General features: G+C 38.0%; 5 protein-coding genes across 6 annotated transcripts in view; 3 read left to right on the plus strand and 2 right to left on the minus strand.

Annotated features, from left to right (window-relative positions):
• hsh2d (hematopoietic SH2 domain containing) overlaps positions 1-25,629 on the plus strand; it is a 364,522-nt gene that overhangs the window by 41,834 nt on the left and 297,059 nt on the right. The window lies entirely within an intron of this gene.
• hnf1a (HNF1 homeobox a) lies at positions 4,002-10,605 on the plus strand. 2 transcript variants are annotated; one of them, XM_010782871.1, is made up of 10 exons: positions 4,002-4,464; positions 5,439-5,638; positions 5,745-5,925; positions 6,725-6,924; positions 7,520-7,692; positions 7,778-7,919; positions 8,800-8,988; positions 9,066-9,187; positions 9,890-9,974; positions 10,165-10,605. In XM_010782871.1, exons 1-10 carry the CDS (start codon positions 4,178-4,180, stop codon positions 10,293-10,295), a joined length of 1,710 nt encoding a protein of 569 aa, XP_010781173.1. In that variant the 5' UTR covers positions 4,002-4,177; the 3' UTR covers positions 10,296-10,605. The 2 variants fall into 2 exon arrangements, with proteins under 2 accessions (XP_010781173.1, XP_010781174.1); XM_010782872.1 differs by having other exon boundaries at positions 7,550-7,692.
• On the minus strand, positions 10,663-13,118 carry cunh12orf43 (chromosome unknown C12orf43 homolog). The gene is made up of 6 exons (XM_010782870.1): positions 12,977-13,118; positions 12,670-12,697; positions 12,203-12,301; positions 12,038-12,108; positions 11,845-11,932; positions 10,663-11,202 (listed from the first exon to the last, which is right to left on the minus strand). The coding sequence occupies exons 1-6, from the start codon at positions 13,092-13,094 to the stop codon at positions 10,857-10,859; spliced, it is 750 nt and encodes a 249-aa protein (XP_010781172.1). The 5' UTR covers positions 13,095-13,118; the 3' UTR covers positions 10,663-10,856.
• unc119b (unc-119 lipid binding chaperone B) lies at positions 13,749-19,696 on the minus strand. Its single transcript, XM_010782869.1, has 5 exons — positions 19,353-19,696; positions 17,914-18,027; positions 16,926-17,034; positions 16,634-16,806; positions 13,749-16,064 (listed from the first exon to the last, which is right to left on the minus strand). The coding sequence occupies exons 1-5, from the start codon at positions 19,579-19,581 to the stop codon at positions 15,952-15,954; spliced, it is 738 nt and encodes a 245-aa protein (XP_010781171.1). The 5' UTR covers positions 19,582-19,696; the 3' UTR covers positions 13,749-15,951.
• pop5 (POP5 homolog, ribonuclease P/MRP subunit) lies at positions 22,576-25,402 on the plus strand. The gene is made up of 5 exons (XM_010782868.1): positions 22,576-22,679; positions 22,763-22,905; positions 23,736-23,885; positions 23,971-24,054; positions 24,364-25,402. The coding sequence occupies exons 1-5, from the start codon at positions 22,660-22,662 to the stop codon at positions 24,498-24,500; spliced, it is 534 nt and encodes a 177-aa protein (XP_010781170.1). The 5' UTR covers positions 22,576-22,659; the 3' UTR covers positions 24,501-25,402.

The raw sequence follows: 25,629 nt of genomic DNA on the forward strand, positions 1-25,629 counted from the left end.
GCGGTAAGCAGCAACGAGCCTCGCAACGTCCCGACCAATCCGAGCACACTGGGCTCACAGGGAGGTGGTGGCAGGAGCTCCAACAAGCCGTTTAGGACAGAGAGTGAATACCTGGTGAATACACATACTATACAGAGATGCTGTATGAGAAATCAATGTGATTTTGGAAAATTGCACAATTTAAATCTATTCTAGTAGACCTCAACAATGGAAATATGATCAGTAGAAATGGCCATGACATGGGACCTTTAAGCGACAAACATTAAGCCTTTATTATGAAGGCAGAACTTCCTGTCCCATATCGCCAATGTTGAATAACTTAACACAATGTCCTTCGTAGTTTGGATAAAGTGTTAACAAGCACACTTTACAATTCCAAAAATACAATAACTAATTTGCATTCTGAATATAATCTGTTTTGGGAGGACTTAAATAAAAGAAAAAAGTTTACAATGAAGTGCCAGAAATCTATGACAAATTGTGTACAAATACTCTTCAGTTACCTAATTTTAGTTCATGTCCTACTCTATACACCTACCCCAATACTTTAGAGGCAAATATTGTATATTAACTCCAATACACTTTTTGATAACTTAAAATACTTTGCAGATTTTAAATGGCATTACAAACTACATCAACTAATAAACGATGATGTATTATCACAGGTAAGGCTACACAGCAATATAATAGGTAATACAAACAAGCCCCATATTACATGCTGCAACATTGAGGTATTAATGTGCATAGTTTTTAATAGCAATTTGTAAGATTTTTTTATTTTCTATATGTATGCTTGGTGTACATAATGTTCTTTAGTACTTTTTCTTATTTTATTGGATTTTTCTCCATTTGTTGAATATTTTTTTATGTATAACTTTAATTTCTCTAACTATGTTTATGTTCTGCACCAATTCCCCAAAGCAAATTCCTGGTAAGAGAAAATGTACTTGGCAATAAACTCGATTCTGATTTACTCATAACAGAGTATTTTAACATTCTGGTACTGCTACTGTGTCTCTCGTGAAATATCTATTGAATACTATTCTGAATACAACTTCCATATTGCAAACCGGCTTATGCGGTGTGGTGAAACAGGAGGTTTTGTGTGCTGTGTGCTCATTCATTGCTGGGGTTTAAGTATTTAATTAGTAGCAAAGCCAGCTCTGGCTAATCTTCTCAACACTGACTCAACATGTGACCTGGTGACCAAAGTTAGGGACAATCAATAGGCTGAGCAACACAGAGACAACAACAGATTTGACTCACTGTGAATGTAAAATGTATGCTGTTCTACCCATGGTTTTAAAATTATGTTGCTGAGGTTAGAAAGTCTGGAGACTTTTTAGTGCTAGATATGTCTCCAAAATACACACACAGTCATAATCCCAGCCACCCTACAATCTCTGAGCGTGAAATGCTAGGGTGCACAGATATACAAGGACAATCAAATACTCTAGTGGTGCAGTATATCTTTTACATAGGTATTATACTACGTAGTACAAGTAAAAGGTGCATTCAGAACCTTACTTAAGCAGAAGTGCAAGCATAAGAATAAAAAAGTACTATATAGTACATATTTTAAAGTAATATACTCATTCTTCACAGTAGGCTTATTATTAAAATGATGCATGCATTAACATGTTCTTCACTTTAATGTTACAGGTGGTGTTCTTATTACTATGTCATCAAGGGAATAAAATATAATTTAGCAAGGGATTACCACGTATTATCATAGGTTGATTATATATTCTATCATTAATCTGAATCTTCAGAGTAACTAAAGTTAACAAATACATGTAGGAATAAGAAGCAACAACATTTGCCTATATATTAAGTATCGTAGAAGTTTAAAGCTTGCATCAAATGGAAAAACTTAAGTAAATAAAACTTGTAGCTAGATCGTGTCCAGTACAGATTTGATCCTCAGCCAGTGTCCTGCCTGCACACACAGGCCAACTCTACCTCTGCAGATGAGCAGCTGAAGCTCTGGAAGTGGGACAGGGGCTATTTGGACAGGAATTAAGGGGTGTGTTAAATTTCTGCATGCATGATCAATGGGGTTGAATGGTGGGGAAGGGGGGGAGAGGCGAGGAAGAGACGGAGAGAGAACACAGCCAGCAAAGGCTCACTAATGAGAGATGGACAGTGTGGATTGTATCTCATTATCAATCAACATAGCTTTGAGTTCTCTGGAGAGGGGAAATGCAGGAGCCCTAATGTGTGCTGCATGTGGTCCATTTTGATAAACCCAGCTTGTGTGGTGGAGAATTAGTCACAGCGGTATCTGAGCTGTTGGAAATCCACACACATTGCCCTCTGTCCATTTTGGTGAGGAGTTTCCTCTGAATGGAACAATGGGACTTAATTACAGGTCAGTGGCATGTCTCAGGGAGATAGAGGGAGCTCTGTTACCCTTCCAAATACAGTATAATGCCATCTTCCCAAGGGTGGGGTGGGGTAACAGGAGCTCCACACAAAAAGGTGCTGATAGGCTGAACCTGAGAATGGTATAAGGTGATACAGGCAGAGAAAGTGAGCGTTTTACACTGAAAGAGAGAGAAAGATAAAGGACTACATTAACTCTCAAAGGTTTTCTCCCTTTCAGTTCGCCCTCGTTCCTTTCCCAGTCCACTTCCAACTTATCATTCCTGCCAACTTTCTTTAACAAAACACAACAGGGTGGATCAAAGATAAAGAATTGAATCTGGAAGGGAAAAAAAAGGTTTTGAAATGAATCTACGTAAAAACAATTAAAAAAGTTTAAAACCACCTCTGGGTGCAGCAAACAAATCCCTCACATCTGCCTACCACTTTTTTTTAAATCATCGGAATAAACTGCACATTATTTCTATTATATTTACATTGTGACTGCTCCACGCTAATGCATTAAAGTAAAAACCAAAGACGTGTTCAGTTAAACTATCAACAATCACCAATATCAAGGTGATTAAAGGTTGTTTACATAGACTGAGATTACAACGTGCTTAACAAGAAAGTATCCACTCCAGACAGGTAAGAAAAGTAAACCATTAAAAAGTACAAACATATTTGTAACCATAGGTGGAATATAACTGTGTATATGAGCTCAAGTTCTGTTTAAAGGTCTATTATGTAAATTACTGATGTGGTCAAATCATTTAAACTAAAATAGAAAAAGTTTATAAAAAACCAACATAAAGATAAAAACATAGTGAAAATAGTTACTGTGAAATAAGTAATATATAACTCATATATAACAATACAAAAAGTAAAATATATAAAAATAAAAGATACATTTAGAAAACAAATGAAGAAAGTTGTAAAATATAATCAATAATAATATATCACTGTGTTGGTCTTTAAGTCTTTTTTTCCGGTAGAACAAGTACTTTTACTTTCAATACCATAAAAGCTGTCAAAATGCTGTTCTCCACTGAGTGATTGAACTCGTTCTCCACTCAGCAACACTGTGAACACAACGGCCCCCAATGTGAACTAACTTTGGTCTGGGGACACATCCTGAAACTGGGTAGCGCACATGTAAACATGACACAGCAGCGCTCTCTAGTGGCCTGCAGGACAAGATCAGACCATGTTTATGCTCAGTTAATATAATGTTCATATGTGTGTTAATTATTACTTTTCCACTACATGCTTCATCATTAAAGTTTGCATAATATCCATGATGCAAACAGATGGTTAAGAGGAGCTTCTCTCTGCGTCCCAAAAGATGGTTTCACTATGAAATCAGAAATATTTACATGTGTAAAAGCACCACACAACTTTTTCTGTTATGTTTTCTTTACTTGTCGGCTGTGAGAGGAGCCTCTGCAGCCCTGCATGCAACTCTAACATCCCCTCACGTTTATTTATTGTTGTTAAATTGCACTTTGGTCACTGTTGGGGACTGAGGCAGTGGGGACAAAGTTCACAGAGCCCATGAAAGGAGGAGGGGGTGAATAGAGAGAAAAAAAAAAAGAAGAATATTGACCTTTGAAAAGCAAAACAGCAGGTGGAGAGCCAAAACCAGGCAGCTCAGGACACATCGGGAGGAAATTCAACACTGGGAAAATTAAAGTATCTGTATCTGAGGGACTGTTAATATAATGAGGCCCAACGCTGCCTGTGTTTGAGCGTGGCAGTGCACATGAGAGCAGTGTTTGTTTGCGTGGCGGCAGCGAGGTAAGGCATCAGAGCAATGGAAGAGAGGATAGAGGAGCGGGCCGAGGCCAAGCCGCGCAGTTTGACCGCCCTTCAGGAGCAGCTGATCTGGGCCCTGCTGGGATCTGGCCTGTCCCGGGACGTCCTGGTCCAAGCCGTAGGGGAACTGGAGCGAGACAGGGCGAGTACTGGCACCGAGAGGGGGGATGGAGAGAGCTCAGAGGAAGGAGAAATGGATTTCCCACCGCCTATATTCCGAGAGCTGGAGAAGCTTTCCCCCGAGGAGGCGGCCAAACTTAGGGCTGAAGTGGACCGGCTACTGCAGTGAGTAGATCCCAGCACTGCTCTGGAAGATCCACTGATTAAAAAAAACACCTTAAAATACTATGTTTGCCCAGTAATTCGTCTGTGCGTGGTCAAATTTAAAAAATACCTTGCTTATTTTTGATTCCACCCTTTCTTCTCTTTTACATCCTGTTTATCAAAACTGCACTTTTAGTTTTGTATTCTTCTTTGCTCCTTTTCCCTCTTTATCCACTCTCCTTCTGCCTGCATATCTGCCTCTCTCTCTGCATACTGGCTTGTGAAGCGAATTTAAAGAGGGTTCCTCCTTTGCTAGTTACTAATTACCCACCCCCATCATTATTCTACAACTATTTCTTAATGAATAAGCTACATGCTTAGGTGGAGATGAATGGAGTAGGGCTGGTCATGTTTACATAAAGGCATGAGGGATATTTTTTACATATTTTTAGGGATGGTTTATGATATTTAGAATATACTGAGTATTTTATTGGGACACTTTACTGAGATCTGAGGTTTTTTTATTAAAGTGTTAAAACTCTCACTAGACTCTATTTACAATCTTTTTTTTAATATGGTTCAACCCAATATCAAAATGCTGTTTGTGCTGAATTCCAGTCAGAGAGTTTTTTTGTAGTATTGTGTATTTATCTGCTGCTTACCTGACGGTTACAAGCGTTAAATTAGGCTTCATAAACCTTTTACACGTGTTTCCCCTCCAGTGATCTAAAAAGTGCTGGACTTCGCCCCTGTGTGCTTTCCCTTATCTCTCTCTGTCAATAAGCCTCTCTCTACTTCCCTCTAAATGACCACGCTTTATGTCCAATGTTGTGAAGAACCGTTTAGCACTCGACTAGAAAGTGTTAACCCAGAAATATGACGGAAAGGGTAACGGGATATAAGCGAAAGCTAAACAAACTATAAAGTGGAAAGGATACACAATAATATAAAGGTGGGCAAGAACACACAAAAATAAGATACATTTTTTCGAACAGGGAGGACCCCTGGCACGTTGCTAAAATTGTGAAAAGCTACATGCAGCAGCACAACCTCCCTCAGAGGGAGGTGGTGGAATCCACAGGGCTCAACCAGTCCCATCTCTCCCAGCACCTCAACAAAGGCACGCCCATGAAGAACCAGAAGAGAGCGTCTCTGTACACCTGGTACGTCAAGAAGCAGTGCGAGATCAGCCAGCGTGAGTACAAGGACGAGCTGCAGAGGCTCTTCTTTCTACTATAAACATGCATCAAGTGAGGTACTGAAAGAGAGGTGTGAAAAAGTGAAAAATAATTACCTTTCAGAATTTACCAATGCCAAACATGGCCTTGGATCTGCAGAGGAGCAAGGAGAGGAAACAAGGAAAGGACGGAGGAACAGGTTTAAATGGGGTCCAGCCTCCCTGCAGATCCTCTTCCACGCCTACGAGCGACAGAAGAACCCCAGCAAGGAGGAGAGAGAGGGGTTAGTGGAGGATTGTAACAGGTGAGCCTTAGTGATGGTACAAGGACAAAACAGGATCATTCAAATATATCTGATTTTTTTAAACAGTTTTGATGCTTCACCCAACAAGACCAAAAGAACGAGCGAGGCCAGCCTTGAAATATGATTATTAAACCCACTTAACATCTGATCAATTCCTTTCAAACAATAGATAAGGACTGAATTAGCCACAATCCTTGTTTGTGCCATTTATATACACTTTTTAAAAAATCTTAAATCTCAATATGAGTATAATTATTGTATTGTTTTTGCACATGTATGGTTACAGACCTTCTCTTTACCTTCTCAAGTATTTTGAGTGCAAATCATTTACCATTAACAAACACAACAAAACCCATATTTAACATAGTTAAATAGATTTCATTAAACACATTGTCATTTAATGTATTTTAAGTCGACATCATTAAATTGTTTTTGTGAATTCCCTACGCCACAATAACTGGTAGCATAGTGTGCACTGGACCATCCTTTAATAAAGGAAAGGAGATAGTGCCTTCCTATTTATTAAGGCAGCAACCCTTCACCATCCATTTGTTGATACATATGAATACATAGAAAGAAACCCTGTTTCTTAAGAGGTGTGATTCTGTTCTGGAGAGGAATCCTTACTTTAATTGAAAAGCATTGAGTTTATTACTGTAATCATTTTCTATGTGTAGAAAATAAAGTCAATAAGACAAATATTTCTTTCTAGGGGAGAGTGGTCATTTTCTTTTACTTCTCTAACGTAGCCCTGCCTTCAAAATAAAAGCCATGTAACAGTGTGCTGTGCCTCCCTCAGGGCAGAGTGCCATCAGAGGGGGGTGTCGTCGTCGCAGCTCGCCGGCCTGGGCTCTAACCTGGTCACCGAGGTCCGAGTGTACAACTGGTTTGCAAACCGCCGCAAAGAGGAGGCCTTTCGCAACAAACTGGCTCTCGACACACCTTTCCCCAACCCATCTTCCTCCTCCTCTCACCTCAACATCCAGAGTCCAGAGCATGGTAACACACTAACAGGGTTGGAAGAGAGTACACATTGAAATTCAAGAGTGAAATCTAAACTGAAAGAGGAAGCAGGATTGAGATTAGACTTGCCTATACAGGATGTATTTTCTTTTTGATCCCATGGTGTACAACCATCAGACCCTTGTAGACATGACTGTACAGGTTCTGGTTCAGATGCTCATATTTCTCAGTTCCCTTATGCTGCCATTTGCAAATCAATCAATGCAGTGGTGGAAAAAGTGCTCAGATATTATATTTTAGGAAATATCCTTAAGAACAGTCTGGAAATACTGTTACGTATTATGTAAAAACCTTAAATATGCTCAAGTACAACGTATCATCATCTACCATTTAACAAAATGTTATTAATTAATAGCCCTTCATGTATGAAGGGCTATTCATTCATTAATATTATTAAGCGTATGTTTTGATTTATGTTTTTTATTCAAATCTAAATCTGCAAGGAACTAGGGACTAATGTTTCCATATTAACTTAGTCAAATATTTGCCTCCGAATTGTAGCGCTCACACCGGAAATACTCATTACTTAAAGTAAATGCGCTTACTTACATTATAATATAACCCCTGTCAGTGTTGTGGGGCCTGACTTCTTGTTTTCCAGGTATGAAATACAGCCAGCAGATCCTGTGTGACGCGATGAGCTCTGCGCGGGGGAGCGTGGGGGAGATAGTGGGACGTCTGGTGGTCAGCCCTGTACAACTGGAGCCCAGCCAAACACTCCTGGAGACGCACAACCCCAAACTGGTGAGGGCTGGTGTCCAGGTGCTAGTTTTGATAAACTACCTGTATACACTGCTGCCATCCTGACCACGCTGTCCTCTGCCCTCAGGTGTCCAGCGGAGGCCCTCTGCCTCCTGTAAGCACTCTGACCTCGCTGCACAGCCTGTCTGCCTCCACTGCTTCCTCCCAGGGCCTCATCATGGCCTCACTACCCAGCGTGATGAGCCTGGGGGAGTCCTCGCTTCTCATTGGTAACATTGGAGCTCTAGTTTATTTTCTGATAGAATATAAAAAAACATTTACAGCGATGCAAGATATTACATTTTTGCTAACACTTGGCTTCAATTGCCTTTGCATTTAATGATGCCTTCTCCAAATGAGTATTAATGCTTTACATTCAGATGGTTAAACAAAATAATATATTAACTTTGATTAATGAATATAAAGAATAGGAACCCCTGGCGTAACAAAACAACGTAAAAGTAGGGTTAATCTGAACTACACTCAGACCTCGATTTATACACAATATACTTATGTGGCTGTTTTTCTATAAGGTCAAATTGCTTATCAAATGGTAGTTGACAGCTTATCGACAGCTATTGGCAAAATGTCCGATAATGTGATCGCAGAGCAAAAAAAAGCACAATGCAACAAAACAAAAATAAGATCTACAGAAGTAAACCCCTAAATTGACTGATATTTTAAGAATTATAGTAAAGGCTGCCCTGATGTGTGTATATGCCATTGTTCGCTGAATGTGTAGGGGTGGGGGTAACAGTAAGGGAGGCCCCACACAAATTGACTAGGTGCTGCTGACCACCTGAATCCACACCTCGCTGCACTTTTATGACTCACTAACAAACTTGTAACATTCAGACGATGTGAAAACACCAAAGCCGCTTCAGTCCAAGAAAAAACCCTAATTTTAAGTCCAATGAAAGAGCCCGATGAACTGATCGGCCTTACTATAAATCAGACTTAAATATGAGGTATATTTTTCCACACATGTATTTTCCATTGAATGCACATAATAATCTTTTCTTTATTATGTAACCTATATTTACCAATGACATGACAATATCATGCATCTCTAAAAAAAACAACCCGAAAACAGTGCGTTACGATTCACAGGTTTAGCCTCTGGGCAGCCCAAGAGCATGCCTGTTATCAACAACGTGGGGGGCGGGTTCACCACTCTCCAGCCAATCTCGTTCCAGCAGCAGCTTCACAGCTCTCCACAGCAGCACATATCACACCAACTCCAGAGCCACATGGGGGCCAGCCCCTTCATGGCAACCATGGCGCAACTGCCATGCCACTGTAAGATCACAGCAACAATCTGATTAGAGTTTATGTGTAATGTTGGGATAAGTTTGACCATGTGATCCTCATTACAGTGTACAACAAGTCCGATTCGCCTCAGTACCACTCAGTACCATCCAGTCTGCTTTCCCAAGCCATGGTGATCACTGAGGGCAGCAGCCTGGGGACGCTCACCAGCCTCACTGCTGTCAGACAGGTAATCGAGTCTAGGGGTTCAGGATGTTTCAAGGGATATTTGTTTTTATTAAATTGGATGAGGTGCTTATCTACAGTCAGTGAAGTACCTACAGTGAATGACAGTCAGGACATTCCAAGTTTGGAGAAACTGAAAGAAGATATTGCTTGGAAGTTAAAGCAATGTTCTTCTGTGGAGGGAGGAAGCAGCAAAATAAAGGCGCATCTAAACAACTAAATATATCAGTTTACCAAAACGCTATATATAGAATATTTTTACCGCCTGAACCTATTGTTAGACAGCCATTTCCGTCAGGGAACTGAAGCTGACCATCTATGCTCTCCTCAAAGCCACCAGCCTCCATTGACAAAAACAGTCATTTTACCTGGCAAAACACAGGAGACCTCTAGCTGCGTGTTGTATTGTGTGACTTAAAAGATAGAGGCAGCAGCAAATGAGCAACCCCCATTTTCTGCACGGTAAAATGACTGTTCCCTTAATGGAGTGTTGGTTGTCAAAAAGGATTGATAAGGGCATCACCTAAACGAATATAGTTGTTTTTTTTAGGCGGCTAAAATGTGTATTGCCGCTACTTGTGTGACGATAGGCTACTGTTGATTTGACACTGATTATAGATAAATACTTCATACAACCAGACTGCAAAGAAGCACGGATAATAATATTTTGGTTACAAAATGTGTCTGTTTTTCTTTTCTTTGATAGATTCTAACAGCAGATCCTGAGGAACTTACAGACTCTCCTTTACAAGAAGACTCTCTACATATGCAGCCACAAACACCTGTGCCAGGTACACAACAAGGTTACTCCTTAACATTTGGAGTCACTTTTAGCATGACACAATCAAGCTGGGCTTAATCTGATTAGATCAATTGGAGAACATTTAATAATGTCTGACTTTGAACTCTGTTACATTTGTTCACATATGGCCCTAATCCTCTTCCATGATTTTCATTTCTATGTATTTATATTATCAACAGCTTCATCCGAGAGCCTAGAGCTGTATCCTGCTTCTCACACGACAGAAAGTCATCAGTCTCTCCTCCTCTCACCTTCACCAACAGACATCAGCTCCTACATCCCTACACAAATGGTCTCCACTGCACAGTAGAAGCGCTGCAGCGAGACAGTGTTTTAGGTAGAGGGCTACCTCTGCTGTACATTTCCAGAAAAATACCTGGAGTCAGGGGCCACAGGGACGATTCAGTTTTGATGTTTTTAAAGACTCTCTGAAACCACTGTAATACGAACAAGGATTGACATTAGAGAAGATTAACCCTTTGATACAACAATCAAATGAAAAATCAACACAGAAATGTATTTTCATTGAAGTGTATAGTGACTTTCATAATTTGTAAATTAAGTTGTAACTTGTAAATTGCGTGTTGCCAACATTTTTTTTATGTCACTGCTTTGAAATGCTTTTTCAGACTTCTTTCAGTAAAATAAAGATTATTTCAAGAATAAGCATGGATTGGTATGAAAAGGTTTTTTAATGAAAAAGGGTTTTTTGTTCAGATACAGTTTTACTGTTGTGTAAATGATGAATGTTCTTAAACACACAGCTTCCTAAAACATATTCAAAATGTTTTGGGATATATATTTCAAGCTTGTGAGAGACTGGATAACAAACATCCCAAAACAGTGAAGGATAAGTCAAAAGAAATTCACATCATACTTCTTCCTCTGTGTGTCGCTTCTTCTTCTTTTTCCGCTTCACTTTGACCTGCGTGTGTTCCTGCTCAGAGTTCCCATGCTCATCATTAACAGGAGAACCTGCAGAGTCTACCTGCTCACCCTTCTCTTGTTTCCGTTTCCTCTTTTTCTTCTTCTTCTTCTTCTTAACAACATGGTTCTCCTTTTCCTCTACCACGTTTTTCTTTTCCTTTATATTTTCTGAGCAGGGAAGCTCAGATGAGGGGGTGGAGAGTGTAGAGGGCAGCGAAAAAGAGGGCAAGAGATCTTTGATAGACACTGCCGCCTCCCGCAGCCTCATTTCCATCTCACTGTCACTGTCACTGTCACCAACAGAGAAATATATGAGTTACAGGGATAGTCAGGATGTTTTTAAGTCAGGTTGTATAAGGTGCTTGTTTATAGTCAGTGTATCTGCTACAGTAGACGGAGCTTGGCAAGTCCCCAGTTTGGGGAGCAGGGAGAAATTCCGGCATGGAAGCAAAAAATATATATTTGAGACAGGAACTGACCAGAGTCAACAAACTGTATTTTTAACAAGCAAAAAAAGGCAGTTATTAGTCTAATGCTACCTTGTTCTATTAGTTTGTTGGTGTTAAAAGCCTCACCTAAAAAATTGTTTACGTGTATGCTATATTGACAACAATGTTCCTTGCCGTCAGACAACCCTTTCTGAAGATGCTACCTATGCTTTCTTCAAAGATATCAGACTCCAGACTTTTAAATCACCTAAGTGAGGCTTTTTTTTTTTAATAGTAGGCTAAAATACGTATTGTTTCAGCAGTACATTGCTATGCCTCTGTGCAGTCACTCACGCTCGTTTCTCCAAACCGTGGGCGTGCCAACCTCAATGTACAGTAGGTAATACACTGACTTTAGATAAGTCCCTTATACAAAGTCACTTTGAAACTAAACCTTTAACTACTATACAAATAAATGACATTTTAAAATGTAATAATAAGAACCTTGAGCTGGAGATAGGCCGCCGCCTCACAGGGGCTGGGGCTTCTACAGCTGCCTGTCCCGGGACTGATGTAGAAAACAGAAGAAATCCTAAAAAAGGAAAGAAACAAAATAAAACATGTGGATGGGCATGCCTTTAAAAATAACAGCATACCCTGAAAAGCAGTAGGTACCAAAATAAAAGAGAAAATGTACCCTCATCATCATCATCACATTTTGCTGACTCCGCACAGGATTCAGTTTCAGTCTTCATCTCTGTAAAGCGACTGACAGGAAAGGGGACAATATTTGTTAAGTTTTCAAATATATGGATCTTCGCCTCACATTGATATGAAAATGCAGAGAAGTCAAACTACATACCTGTCGAGAAGATTTCCTAACTTTTTGGCGACATGTGTTCGAAACCCTTGGGTGACCTGGAGCTCGTTGGCATCGTGATCATGGTCAGCGACAACAATTCTGTTGCACAACAAGACAATAGTCAAACTTACTTGATTTATGATTATTGATTGATTGAATATTTTGTATGAAATTCTGTCATTGGACCATTCACTAAAGAGAAGCCGCATATGTCCAAAATTAAGTTTTGTAATTTAACCAGAAAATCATTGTTTATTGGGCCGGTAAGTTATGCAAATCCCCCAGTCCTTTTTATATATCAAGAGCATTTGGTTGGTGAATGGTGCTAATTGTTTGCCCTGGTTGCACGTTGATAATATAGCTATAGCTGGGACATTTGGAGTATTTAACCTTAATAGCTGAAGTGGAGATAAACAATCCAAAACACTAGCTCTTATAACTTAAATATACATTTATAAAAGGCTTACCGTTTTGACTGTTGCACATTGCCCCCATCTAAAACACAGATAGCAGCAGTCATCATCAGGTAACATGCATTTAATAAATACTGTGTCTACATTAGCGCTGAAGGTTAAAACAAGCATGCTGCAAGAAGTTAAAGCAAGTTAATGAGCAGTGAAGTGCAATACAAATATATATTTCTGACATTTCGACTCTACCACCTCTGGATTTAAATCAGAGGTGGGTTTCTCACCAGGCTAATGTCGTATTCCTACAGGAGTTTTCTCTCTGTCCACCTCGCCTCTCACTACTAACATAACAGGAACACCTTACCTTTCTTCGTGTCACTTCGTGTTTCCCAAACGGCCTCCTGACATCTTCTCAACACTTCATCGTCACTGCTGCTTGAGTCTTCAGAAACACCAACTATCTTCTTAGCGGTGGCCGCCATGCTCAAACACGTGCCGCTGGTGTTTTGAGCTGAGCATTCTGGGTAATGTAGTCTGTTTGTCAAACGGGAACTGTGTTGACAGAAACTGGCTATTTGTGTCTATATACATCACTTTCTTCATACAACTTCAAGAAACCAACTTTTTTTAAACAAAAATTCAAGGCAATTTATTTATTGTATTTACAAGGACAAAACCACAAGCTGTGCAATAATGTTCATTCCATAAAAAGAATGAAAACAATGTCATACATTTTCCATTTTAAATTTCTGACATTCATTTTAAGACTATGAATTGATATTCATGATTTTTCCAATATATGTAGTTTGCAACAACTTTTACAAATGATACAAGATTTAATATCAGCATGATTTGCTGTATTTTCCCAAGGTACCAATACAGCTGATTTAATCTAGATAAACAAAGACAAAAGTTTCCCAAACTCCCTGATAATCTACTCAAAATAAACACCAGCTTTTCAATGTTTTTCAGTCTAATATTTTTATTTACAATACATTTGAATGAACATGAGTTTATCACTTGTAAAATTAGACAATAAAAAAGGAGGGGTCTATGCAACGGGTTACAAATATGATCCATACATTGATCCAAACAGTCTATTAGACTTTTTGTGCAGAAACACAAATAGGACCCTCTTCTCAAGGCATTTTCATTTTTTACAATAAAATACCGCTGACCGATACTGTTTGGCATAGCAACACCAGTGCTGCTAACCAAAACAGCAGACTGAGATACATCCATTGAGTCCAATTGTCAAATAAATTGAGGTGGTAGTATTGGGTCATTGAAAAGCTTCAGCTGTTCAAAGTGTGTGCCTGATACAACACTTGTTTGAGTTATTAATGGGCTACATCATGAGTTGTCACTGATGCTTCAAACATTAAAATCCCAAAGATAAAATAAGAATGTACAAAATGACTCAACGCAGGCTGTAAGACACCTGTTTCACAAAAGGCAGTACTGCAAGACGTCGGAAATGAATTATCTTTCCTTCAGCTTAATGCCGTTTTTGCCTTACAGGTGGACGATGTACAACGTTTCCTTACACAATAAACAACTTAACAATGAACACCTGGATATAAGGCACATGGAGTCATGTTACAAAGTACAGTGAGAGGAGCTTTTGAGTTTTGGAAATTACTTCCAGACTGTTCCAGTGGTTTTGCATGATTTAAATACATTGCATAATAGAATTAAAGCAATGCTGACCATTTGCAAGGTGTTATTTTCTGCATTTCAGACAGCCACTAAAACACCTGACTGTCTGTACCGAAAGAAAAGAAAAAAATGGAACCAGCTAATCAAAGCAATATTTTCTTACATTTAGAAAATAATTAACAAGTAATGGTAAATGACAGATCTAATTGCAAATTAAAACTGTTGTAACTAATAGACATTCAACATTTGTAGGCCAACAATATGCAAAACCACCGGTATCGTCCTTAAAACAGGTCAACTTCTGTGTCTGTCCTGCTGCCTTATTAATAAAAAAAAGATCAACTACCAAAGAACATCACTCTGTATTGTCCTGCTTTGTATATCATTAGTAGATTGAGAACCTGAGCTCAGAGCAGCAGAAGATACACACAGCGACCCGTTTAAAAGGTATAACACACTGCTAGACAAATTCTGCTCAAAAAGAGTTGGATTTGTAGTATACTATTGTGCCAAATAAACCAGGAAGACAAGTTATTAAAAACGTGTGCTTTGTGGAGTACAATAACGTGGGAAGACTTAACACAGAGAAATAAAAAAAAAAGGATTTTAATTAAATGTATTATGTCAACAGGTTCCACATAATTGTATTAGGTAAGTTTAAAGCAATAGTATTAAGTTGAAGCTATTATTTAGTATTAAACTTAATATTATATATAAAACACAATTATGTGTAATTTGTTCACAATTTACCGTTTCAAACTGTTTTCAGTGCTGTTTTAGCAATGGATGGCATGTAAAGCAAGTCTAATAACTCTCAAATAGGCTGATATCTTGACCTTTTTGTGTTTTCAAGTGTGCAGAGTTTGATATAACAAATGTTCCCAATTGACAGCGAATTATGTCACGAAAAGTTGAACAGATTTTAGCAGGGTAAATATTGCACCTAACATTATGAAAAGAGCTCATGCTTATCTTCAACAAAAATAAACTTCTACTTAAGACTAGATTGGTCAACCTAATGTACCTCGTAAAATGAACACCAATCTTAAATATCTGACCTAAACAGTCCAGATGGCTCACAACTGATAGGAGATATTTAAGCAAGAATGAAACTCAAGCAATGTCACCTAGTGCTACATTATCATCCTTGACTAACAATACTGTAAAACGTCTAGTTAATGTTCGTTCTTCCATATGGGAAACACAGTTGTTGTCACTAGCGAAAGGTAGTTCAAATAAACATCAACTGATAACATCTATATACTAAAGCAAATGGAGTTATAACTGACACAACCCATAGGCTTTTCCATGAGAGGTCTGTGATTCAAAGTGTCCCTTTCCAGCAGAGACGGCAAGAAACTTAAGGCAAAAATGTTACATGATATTTGAATGACAAATAAAAAGACAGAGCAAAGAGTCAGATTTCACAAAACACATATTTGACAGAACATTCCTCAGAGTCCCAGAAGCTGAGGTCAATGAGGTACTGATGAATGGATCCATGATTTTGTACGGAGGCAGATGTGGTCCATTGTGAAGAATGTTGTCACGTTTGGAGGGAATGTTCACAAAGAGAATATGACTTCTGCCCCCCCGCCCCCAAAGAAAGCTTTTGGATGGTTGTAATGCGATGAAAGCAATCCCCCTCTGAATATCGCAAATATTTCTCCCCTTCAGGTATTACAGACCGCCGTTGTAGGCATAGTCCGCCTTGTTGTGCATGATGAGTTTGTTGTCCACAAAGTAGAAACTGTCCGATCTGGTCTCGTAAGGGTGCGCCACCATGAGGCGAACTGACAGGGAGAGAAGGAAGACAAATATTTCAACAAAGATCAAGATATGAACTATAAGGTATAAATATGTATACAGTTCCAGATGTGTGATAATTGTCATAAGATCATTTTGCCCACTGCACAATGTGAGACCATCAGACTGCCAACAAAGCCTTACAGATAATTTAATTATTCCACCATTTGTGACACTTACAATTAGTACCGTAGTTGGTTTGAGTCTGTCCTATTTTAATTCATTTCCTGGGAGCAACGTATGGATCTTACGGCTGTGTTTATGCATCTCTTCTCCTGTCGCTCATTTTAAGAAAATGTGCATTGGAGATAACTTAGAATCTACCGGGGAACACAGTTATTTATTTTATGAATGTATCTTATGGCCTTAAATGAAGGCAGTAACAAAAAACTGGCTTCCAGTCGTGCAGCATGCCGAAAAGTCTTTTAACTAATTCATTTTTATAAATGTCACTCAAGGTTATGACACCAGTTTGATAGCTAAGCATTTCCAATATGGCAACGCGTACATGCCTGCAACAGCATTAACATTATTGGCTGAGGAAAAATAAACTCACTGAGGTCATCTGGAAGCTGTGGAAACTCATAAATGTGTTCACATGTGTTGCGGCTGTTGGGAATGCAAAAGCCAAAGTCAAAGTCAAAGTTCTTTAGGAGGCGTCCCTGGAAGTAATGCCTCTCAATCATACGGAAGCTGTTAATTGGCCGGTCTCCCACGGTGAACTCCACACTGAGGTTTAGAGAACAGAAACAAGAAAGACAACATTCACAATTCAGTTTTGCACTTTAAAGTCTGCTTATTATGCATGCAGCTATTACAATTCAGAGCGTTATGGTTAATTGACTTACGTTGCACCAACAGTGCACAGTTTCAGGAAGGCCGGTGTAAACTGATATCGCACAAAACGCCCCGCGCTGGTGTCTACATCCCCACTCTCCTCTTCACCGTCCAGAGGACCTAAAACAGAAAACATGTTAAGCTGTCCTACATGAAATAATCACAGGATAGGAAACAAAGCTAGGAGAAACTGGGCTGAAAAGATGTGGGTATGCAGATGAAGCACTATTATTATCTGTGATGTGCAAGAGCAATGTCAAAAGATATCAATCAAGAAGACACACTGATGATTCCCAAATATTTTCTAAAATCTAAATTTATTTTAATGAATGCGTTAACTTAATAGTAAAAATAATGCAATTCAAATATGTTGACATTTTTAGGAGGTAAACCCGACCCAGGAAGAGCATATGACAATAGGGTAAGATCCATATACAAAGCAGACTGTATGGAAAGACTGCGGTACTCACGCTTGGTCATACTGTGCTTTACTGACAGAACAACACCTCTGGGCTATAACTGAGCACAATCACTGTGTCTGATCTACAGTACAGTCTATGGTCTGTACACATGTTTCTCCCTAATGGTCCTTTTAGCAAGGGCTAGCTTTCCAGTGACAATCAATAAGTATCAATAACTCCCACAACCCATCAGAGACTGCACCGACCTCACCACCTTCAAAAAACTCACCTCTTCAATCTGGCTATTCATGTGTGATTGTTTTTGTATTATTTGACTTTAACTTTAACTATATATTTATTTGTTGTTCCTTTCTTCTCTTTTCTTTTTTCTTCACTATTATCTGTAAAGCGTCTTTGAGCACCTTTAAAAGCGCTAACAAATTAAATCTATTGTTATTATTATTATTATTATTATTAACTATACAGAAGTTTGGCTGCATAAGAATCATGTTGAGTGAAACACATCTCCATGAACAAGACTGTGTGAGTTTTGTGAATGGTTGAATCTTCAAGAGGCAGATGTAAATGTGTCACTTACCGCTGTTAGGAGGTTTGGCAATCTCAAACAGCACCGTTCCCGTTTCCAGGTCTCGGATTTTGAAACGTGTGAAGTCAATGCTGTAGACATTGTCTTCAGGTTTGCACAGATAGTCTGGAATATGAAATAAAAGAGGTACTTCAGAGAAACAGACATTCAGTAGAGGAGTTCAATAGTCTTATAGGGAGCAAGCAACCATTAGTAAGGCTTTTTGTTAGATTCATAATTTAAGTCTCTTAAAATATAAAAAGAAAGTAAAAAAAGTCCATCTTAGTTTCTTGAGTTCAGAGGTTATGTCTTTAAATGTCTTATTTTGCCCGTCCAAAAACAAACATATCCACTTTAATATGATATCATACAGAGAAAAACATGACATCTCGATTTTTAACAAAGGCTAAAAACGGGTGTATTTGCTTTTTTTCCCCTGTAAAAGTTAACCTATTATTAAAGAACTTAGTGATTATTTTCTAACAAAGGACTAGCAGACCTATAGTTTCAGAACTACACTCTAGCAAACAGAGGCAATTCTTTGATATTTAATTAGCTTAACTAATACCTACATGAGGAATTTTGAGGCAAGTCACAAAGCTTTGATCCACAAAGGTTCACCCTTACTTTGACAATAGAGCCAGCACTCAAGGAAAAACTAGGGTCTGAGTATCTTTTTTTGGTTGCTGCACCTTGCAGTGGTGGTGAATAATTCCACTGCGCAGGCTCACGGCTATTCAGTCAAGTCTTGTGAGAAAGAAGGGAAGTAATGCCATTGTTGTCTGGTCCGGGGAAAAGGCTAAAAACAATGGAAGGCGTTAAGCATTAGCTGCAACTTTGGTAGTCTGGGTTTCCAATACCAAACACTGGTGTTTTACTCGTGTGTGGAAGAAAGTGACTGTTCCAGGTGATTAAAAGGCAAAAACATCAGAATCCATTACTTAAAGCTGCACTAGTGACAAAAAAACATAGCTTTTAGTGAATACACCTGCATTTGTTGTTTAGAAAGAAGAATACGTGCAAATTAATTAGACTTGTTGTTGTATTTTTAAACATGAGCCATGACTACTTCACATGACAGTAGTTGATCAGTTTATCTTTTCCAGTTTGCTAAAGAAATCCTTAAATACAGCTTTAAGGACAGGGGGCTCTGAACAAATCCCTTCTGGGGGGGGGCTCCAAATTCCTTGCTACGCTCTTGGAAACCTCCTACTTAGTTGGTTATCAACAAATAGGAAAGATGCACAGCACAACACAAAACATAGTTAACTTAGACATAAAGTAACCTGTGTGACAAATTAACTAACTAACAATGTGATTCAGGAAATTAGTGGACTAAGAAGTCAACAGGTCGACTCTTCACTTAGCCACCGTTAGCATAGGGTAAAATGGTACCAGTACAGCAGTGTTATTTTACCGGCTTTAACTAAGACAATGCTTTCATAACTCACCCTCCGTGACTGCCCGGAGACCCAGGACATTGTCTGGGGTAATATCTTTCCCCATAGCCCGCAGTTCATCCTCGGTGACCACAGGCCACTTGTCCGGCTGATTGCGCCTTGACTTCAGCTTCTTCAGCATTCCTCCACCGCTCTTTCTCTCCCTCGCCTCCGAGCCGGGTTCTGTCTCCGTCTGACTCTTACTGACTGTCGGTGCCGGTTTGTTTCGTGAACCATTCATAACGGACACTAACGCTGCGAAAAAAAGAGTTGTTGTGGTTTGTCCTTTTTTTTGTTTGAGAGCGACTTAACAAACTGCTGGTGTGTTTTCAAGATGGCGTATAACGTGTTTGAGAGACAAAAACGTAAGGTTTTGATTGGCTGAGAAGGACGGAGATTGTCATAGTTACCGAAAGGGTGCGAACTGTTTAAAGACCGGGATGTCCCGTTTCTTGGTTTAAATGGATTGTATAGGCGTCATTCGTGCTTTTTTTGTGTGTCCCTCGGAGGTAGGGGGTGTCGCCTTTAGGCTGGCAAGGACACAAAAACTCTCAAAACATAAAAACTCACAAAGATCATAAAATAAATTAAAACATAAAAAGTCCTGTACCTTTGTGCATGTTTCTTTCTTAAAGCAGCAAACAGAAATCGTTGTCCCCATTTATAAACCAATATTGTAATTGTTATTTAAATTTATTTTTTTGCAAAACATTTTTTAATTCAATATACCATTTTTTTTTAAAATATTTCTAAAAAGTAATGTATTTAATTCTTATTTGTATCACTTAATAATATACATTTAAAATAATAATAATAATTAAATAATAATTAGTATTATTTAATATTTATTTGTTTGGGCCTTTTAGTTTTAGTGAATTAAATATCCCTACATTTTTTATGATTGAATTATTATTATTAATGTTTTTCAGGTCCCTCTGAGATGTGGGGGGAGGGGCGTCTCCCACTTCACTTTGCCATGCTGGGAGGCAAACCACCAACCCTCTGGTTAGGCCTCCATTTATCCCTTCAGCCAAAGAAAAGGCACCAGTACACGTATATTCCAGTCAAATTTGACAGGATTGGGTTCTACGTTTATTAGGGTTACAAGGTGACACAAAGATATTGTTAAAGAACATTGTTTGAACTCATCGCCAGTAGTAACCATCCATTTTTCAAATTTGTTCCAGAAAAATCCAAGGCTACCAGGACGTGTGGGGAAAAAAACTGGACTTAAGCCTCTGTTTCTTTCAAACTTTACCAAACTTCAGGGGTTTTTTCTCATTAAAAAAACTCCATTCTAACAACAATTCGTAATTTCTGAACAACAGCCCATAATTAGGCTGTGGCTGAGAGGAAGAGCTATTGTCTTTGAGTCAGAAGGTGGTGGGTTCAATCCCAGAAATGCAATTCTCATGTTGATTTATCCTAGTGTGTATTGTGCTGCTTGTTAATATGTGTGCGTGTTCTCACTGCTAGTGGAGATGACCTGTTAGAAATCCCATTCCTTACACTCCTGTTACTGAGTTTTAGTTAGTAGAAAAACCTTTAATATGCAACACCATTTTTGACGCTAATAAACATTTATATCTGGCTCTTGATGGCTCTGGAGTGAAGTACTTCTTGCGCCAAATCAATCAATCAAAGTCAATCAAAGTGCATTTATTCAGCCCAATATCACAAATTATACTTTTGTCTCAGGGGGCTTTACAGTTTATACAGAACATGAATACGCTGGAAATTCCCGGTTCTGTAAGCCTTGAAAAATATTTATTGAAGAGGAAAAAAAGTCATGGTGTGGTGTCTCTCCTTGCACTGTGTACAACTTGACACAACACTTCCAAATAAAAGTGGGACTGGTCAGAGGAAGTGAAATAAAATATGATAGAAACTCAAAGACTTAAAGACACCTGCACTTATTGAAATGTTCAGAGCAATTGAAAGTACATATGTTACAAATATTGTCTTATCCAAAGAATGCAAGGCTGCCAAGCAAAGTAACATTTTGTGAAACACGCACACAGAAATGAATAAATATATAAATGTAGAAATTAATAAATATATAAATGTAAGTCAAAAAATACATAGAAATACATTAAAGATATATAATGTATGTTCTGTTTTATTCTCAACTTTTATTTATTTATTTATCCATTAATATTTCCATATTTATAAATGTTTTCTTGTGTTTATTTATTCCTATATTTATTTTGTACTCATGTCATGTTCTGTCCTCCATACCTGTGTACTCGTTATGTGCATAAAGGTACAAATTCCCTCCAAATCACATCACAGCAAGACTTATAATTGGCCGTTCATTAGTTTAAAAACACATTGGTGGTCCAGAGGTCTATGTATTGGTTCTTCATGCAGGTGTTCGAGGTTCAACACCCAGGGGAGGGACATACTTTGTCTTCTGCTATGCTGATGTTAAATCTGGAGAAATCGTCCCCACCACTTGCTAACAAAATGACCCCGTTGGTTGCATTGTGAGCAGAGGCGGAAGAAGTATTTAGATATTTTTCTTTAGAAAAAGTATTAATACTTACTTGTAAAAGTACTCTGTTACAAGTGAAAGTACATTTAAAGTCTTACTCGTGTAAAAGTACAAAAGTATTGGCATCAAAATATACTTAAAGTAAGTAAAAGTATTGGTTGTGCATAAAGGCCCTTTTCACAATCATATATGTGAAATTACTGGCATAAAAGTAGCAATACATTCATGTCAAAATACTCCATAGCAAGTCAAAGTTCTACATTCTTAAATAAAAGTAGACACGTATTGTCAGCAAAGTATATGTAAAGTACAACAAGTACTAAATCTGCAGAGAAAGGTCCTCCATATGTGATAAATAAATATATACAGTATATATATATATATATATATATAAACATATAAACAGTATTTCTAATAATATACAGTATATTATCAGTTATTCCACTAGTTTAATTTTAGAGATGCAGTATATAAAAAGTTTATAATAATAATAATACATTTTATTTATGAAGGCGCCTTTCAAGGCTCTCAACAAGGTTGTATCTTCTTCATACATGCAACATCTGAAAAGTAACTAAAGCTGCTTAATAAAAGTAGTGGAGTAAAAGTATAAACTTGCGTTAATCTAAAATATATAAAGTACAACAAATATTCCCATTAGAAAGTGTGTTCATGAATAGACAAATCTGAAATCGTGCGGCCCAGTGTCTATTATCAAGTACACCCAGCATAGCCTCTAACCTCCTGCACGTGGCGCTCTAGTGCAAGCTGGTGGTAGATCGTTTTGTTGACGGAAGTTCGCCACGGAAGAAGAGAGAGACCGTCATGGTTCGTGTCAAGTCTAGGTAAAACGTGCTGTTCATTTACCATTGTAACACTGTTTATGTGCTCTCAATCCAATTTCTGACGGGTTGTCTTCTGCCTACAGGTATTTACTGTGCGAAATCAACGTGACAGACAGGGCCCGCCTGTTGCTACTGGATGACCGAGCTGTGGCAGCGGCAGTGAGGGCAGCAGTGGCCCGCATGCACGGAGACTATGGAGCGGCTCTCTGCAGCATCAGATTCTCTGGTAAGGGTTTTAAAATCTTTACTTTAAAAAAACAAAACATAACCCGAGGTGGGACAAGTAGGCTACTCAGATCTTGTACTTCAGTAAAAGTACCAAAGAGCAGGAATACTCTGTTACAAGTAAAAGTCATACATTCAAAATGTTACTCAAATGAAAGTATGCAGATCGGCTAATTTCAGAATATATGATATGTTTTGATTATAAATATTGATGCATTAATGTGTTATCAATGTTGGTAAAGGTCCAGCTAGTTTGAATTACTTTGTATACTGCAGGATAGCTTGTGAGTTTTAATCCAGGTGTGACTAAAGTATTTTTGAGTGTTGTCTGCAAAGTTACTAAAGGTACATTTTAGTAGAAGAAAAAGTGTATCTCTGAATTATAGTGGGGTAAAAATACAAAGTAGGCTATTTCAATACTCTAAAACTTAAGTAAAGAAAGAGTATTTAAAAATGGTACTTAAGTACTGTGCTTAAGTTAATTTACTTAGTTACTTTATACCACTGAACATAACACATTAGATGTCCTGCAACTTTAAACCAACATGCACCTCAACTGTATACAATGTGTGTGTATTACAGAAAATAGGGTTTGGTGATCAACTCAGTGCTGTACAATTCAAGCAATGATTCCTGTTCAAAACAAAATTGCACAAACTAAGAAATCATTTTACAATTATTCTATCATGCACAATGAACATATTGTAAGTTTTTGCATTACAAGTTCTCAGCTTCGTCACTTTTTCTTTGATGTAGAGGAAAACATTGTAGGATATTGTAGCTTTGTGTTGCCTGAGCTCTGAGTCTTCTCTTTATTTTATGTCTTTTTAGTGAAATATCTGAATGCTCATACTGGAATAGTATTCCTGCGTTTCCCCAAGAGATGTTACAGACTCCTCTGGTCTGCATTGCCTTTCATCACCTGTATCGAAACTCGTGGGCAGAAAATCCCATGTTTTCTGAACTGTTTGCATGTGGGAGGTAAGTTAAAACATGGACACTCATCTTTATAATGATTAGATATAACTTTATTATATACACTTGTTAATTGTGTTTTGTTTTCCAGGAACAATAAGAACATGTCAGAAGTTTCTGATCCGATACAACACCCAGCAGCTCCATCGAATGATCCCTAAATGTAAAAACGAAGGTACGGGATTTTGTACAATTCTATCTAATGTCATTCATACTGAACTCTGCAATGAGAGTCAGTAGAGGTCCCCTGATTGATTTATCTGTTCATGTGATTTTTAACTAATCATCTACTAAAATTGTGATTAACAACGGTGTTGAAAAGGAATCTGTTTTACCAGATGTATTGAAGCATTTCACTTCGCTTCATCTGTTGAATTTTTAATTGCAGTTTGACTTTATCAGAGTCTACTGCAATTAACTTCAAGCCATCCAAAATACAGAAATAAAACATTTATTTGACCGGTTTCCTTTTTTTCATTTGTAGAAGAAAAACAAGAGATCCAGAAAGCAATTCTGAACTGCACTCTAACAAGAGGAAACAAGGTGGCATTTGAAGATGAATTAGAGAGTGAAAAAGATGACGACGATGATGAAGAAGAGGAAGAAGAAGAAGAAGAGTAGTGACTTCACTCACTTGGATTTAAAAGGCGGACTATTTTTGTTACGGGACATTTAAGCATTTAAGGAAATGCATACCCACCTCTGTGGAAAAACTGTTCACTGCTGCAGCTGCTCAGCACATTTGATACCCAAGAAAACTGACTGACTGTATGCCTGTCTTCAATAGAGGCACAGAGGTAACCCTGCCGAGTTTTTGTGCTTTAATTAACTTTTTAATTTTTGTTATTTATACTATGTTTTGTGCTCAAGTGTTTGTTTTTTTGTATAAATAAAAGCACTGTTTTTGATGATGTTGTATGCTGTCAAAAAAATGATAACATAAAACGAATGGTACAAATATGTTCTGAAGGCTGCACAGACATTTAGATTATTTCGATATTGCATAACCTTGAACAATATTGACAATACTGCATCAAACCATGTAAGGAGAATGTTTTTTTTTTACTCCAGCCAGGTAAAAAGTACATTTTGAATGCAGGACCTGTACCCAAGTCCAAATACTTAAACGCTGTGGTATTAGTACTCTTACATGGGTTAAAAACAAAGTGTAAGAATACTCTTTTACAAGTAAAAGTCCTGCTTTAAAAATGTAACTCAAGTAAAAGTACAAAAGTATTAGCATCTTAATATACTTAAAGTACTCGCTATGTAGATATGCCAATTTCCGAATCATATGTATTTTATGTTTTCATTATAATCTGATGTATGTGTTATCAAGTTTGTAAAGGTGGACAACATTTAAATTATTTTATTTACTGCTGAGTAGCAGTTTTGATAATATTGTTTATCATTAATCCATATCGGCAAAGAAACTAAAGGAACTAGGTAATGTAGTGGAGTAAAAGTACACAACTAACTTCTGAATTGTAGTGGAGTAGAATCACACAACAGCATAATAATAAATGGAAATACTAAATTAAATTACAAGTACCTCAGAATTGTATTAAAGTACAGTATTTGAGTAAATATACTAAGTTATGTGGCATCAGTGGTTAAATAAATACCTCGTTCATTTCTCCTTTATCTATTTACCCATGTTTGTTTTTTGTACCCACATAGCCGAAACTTTTATAACTACATTCCCCACAATGCTTAGCGGGGCCTGTACTAGACAGCTTTGCAAACTGTC

This window comes from Notothenia coriiceps, unplaced genomic scaffold, assembly GCF_000735185.1.
Source record: "Notothenia coriiceps isolate Sejong01 unplaced genomic scaffold, NC01 NC01_scaffold00024668, whole genome shotgun sequence".
NCBI lineage: Eukaryota > Metazoa > Chordata > Actinopteri > Perciformes > Nototheniidae > Notothenia > Notothenia coriiceps.

What these genes read in the sequence shown, in the direction of transcription:
- hnf1a (XM_010782871.1), top strand. Translation starts at nt 4,178, where the DNA reads ATGGAAGAGAGGATAGAGGAGCGGGCCGAGGCCAAGCCGCGCAGTTTG. An exon ending in TTAGTGGAGGATTGTAACAG is followed by an intron (nt 5,926 to 6,724) that starts GTGAGCCTTAGT and finishes TGCCTCCCTCAG; the next exon opens with GGCAGAGTGCCATCAGAGGG. An exon ending in GCCTCACTGCTGTCAGACAG is followed by an intron (nt 9,188 to 9,889) that starts GTAATCGAGTCT and finishes TTTCTTTGATAG; the next exon opens with ATTCTAACAGCAGATCCTGA.
- unc119b (XM_010782869.1), bottom strand. Translation starts at nt 19,581, where the DNA reads ATGAATGGTTCACGAAACAAACCGGCACCGACAGTCAGTAAGAGTCAG. An exon ending in CTGTGCACTGTTGGTGCAAC is followed by an intron (nt 16,807 to 16,925) that starts GTAAGTCAATTA and finishes TCTAAACCTCAG; the next exon opens with TGTGGAGTTCACCGTGGGAG. An exon ending in ACAGCTTCCAGATGACCTCA is followed by an intron (nt 16,065 to 16,633) that starts GTGAGTTTATTT and finishes TCTCCCTGTCAG; the next exon opens with TTCGCCTCATGGTGGCGCAC.
- pop5 (XM_010782868.1), top strand. Translation starts at nt 22,660, where the DNA reads ATGGTTCGTGTCAAGTCTAG. An exon ending in GAACTGTTTGCATGTGGGAG is followed by an intron (nt 23,886 to 23,970) that starts GTAAGTTAAAAC and finishes TTTGTTTTCCAG; the next exon opens with GAACAATAAGAACATGTCAG. An exon ending in CCCTAAATGTAAAAACGAAG is followed by an intron (nt 24,055 to 24,363) that starts GTACGGGATTTT and finishes TTTCATTTGTAG; the next exon opens with AAGAAAAACAAGAGATCCAG.
- cunh12orf43 (XM_010782870.1), bottom strand. Translation starts at nt 13,094, where the DNA reads ATGGCGGCCACCGCTAAGAAGATAGTTGGTGTTTCTGAAGACTCAAGC. An exon ending in ACGAAGTGACACGAAGAAAG is followed by an intron (nt 12,698 to 12,976) that starts GTAAGGTGTTCC and finishes TCTGTGTTTTAG; the next exon opens with ATGGGGGCAATGTGCAACAG. An exon ending in ATGTGATGATGATGATGAGG is followed by an intron (nt 11,933 to 12,037) that starts GTACATTTTCTC and finishes TTCCTTTTTTAG; the next exon opens with GATTTCTTCTGTTTTCTACA.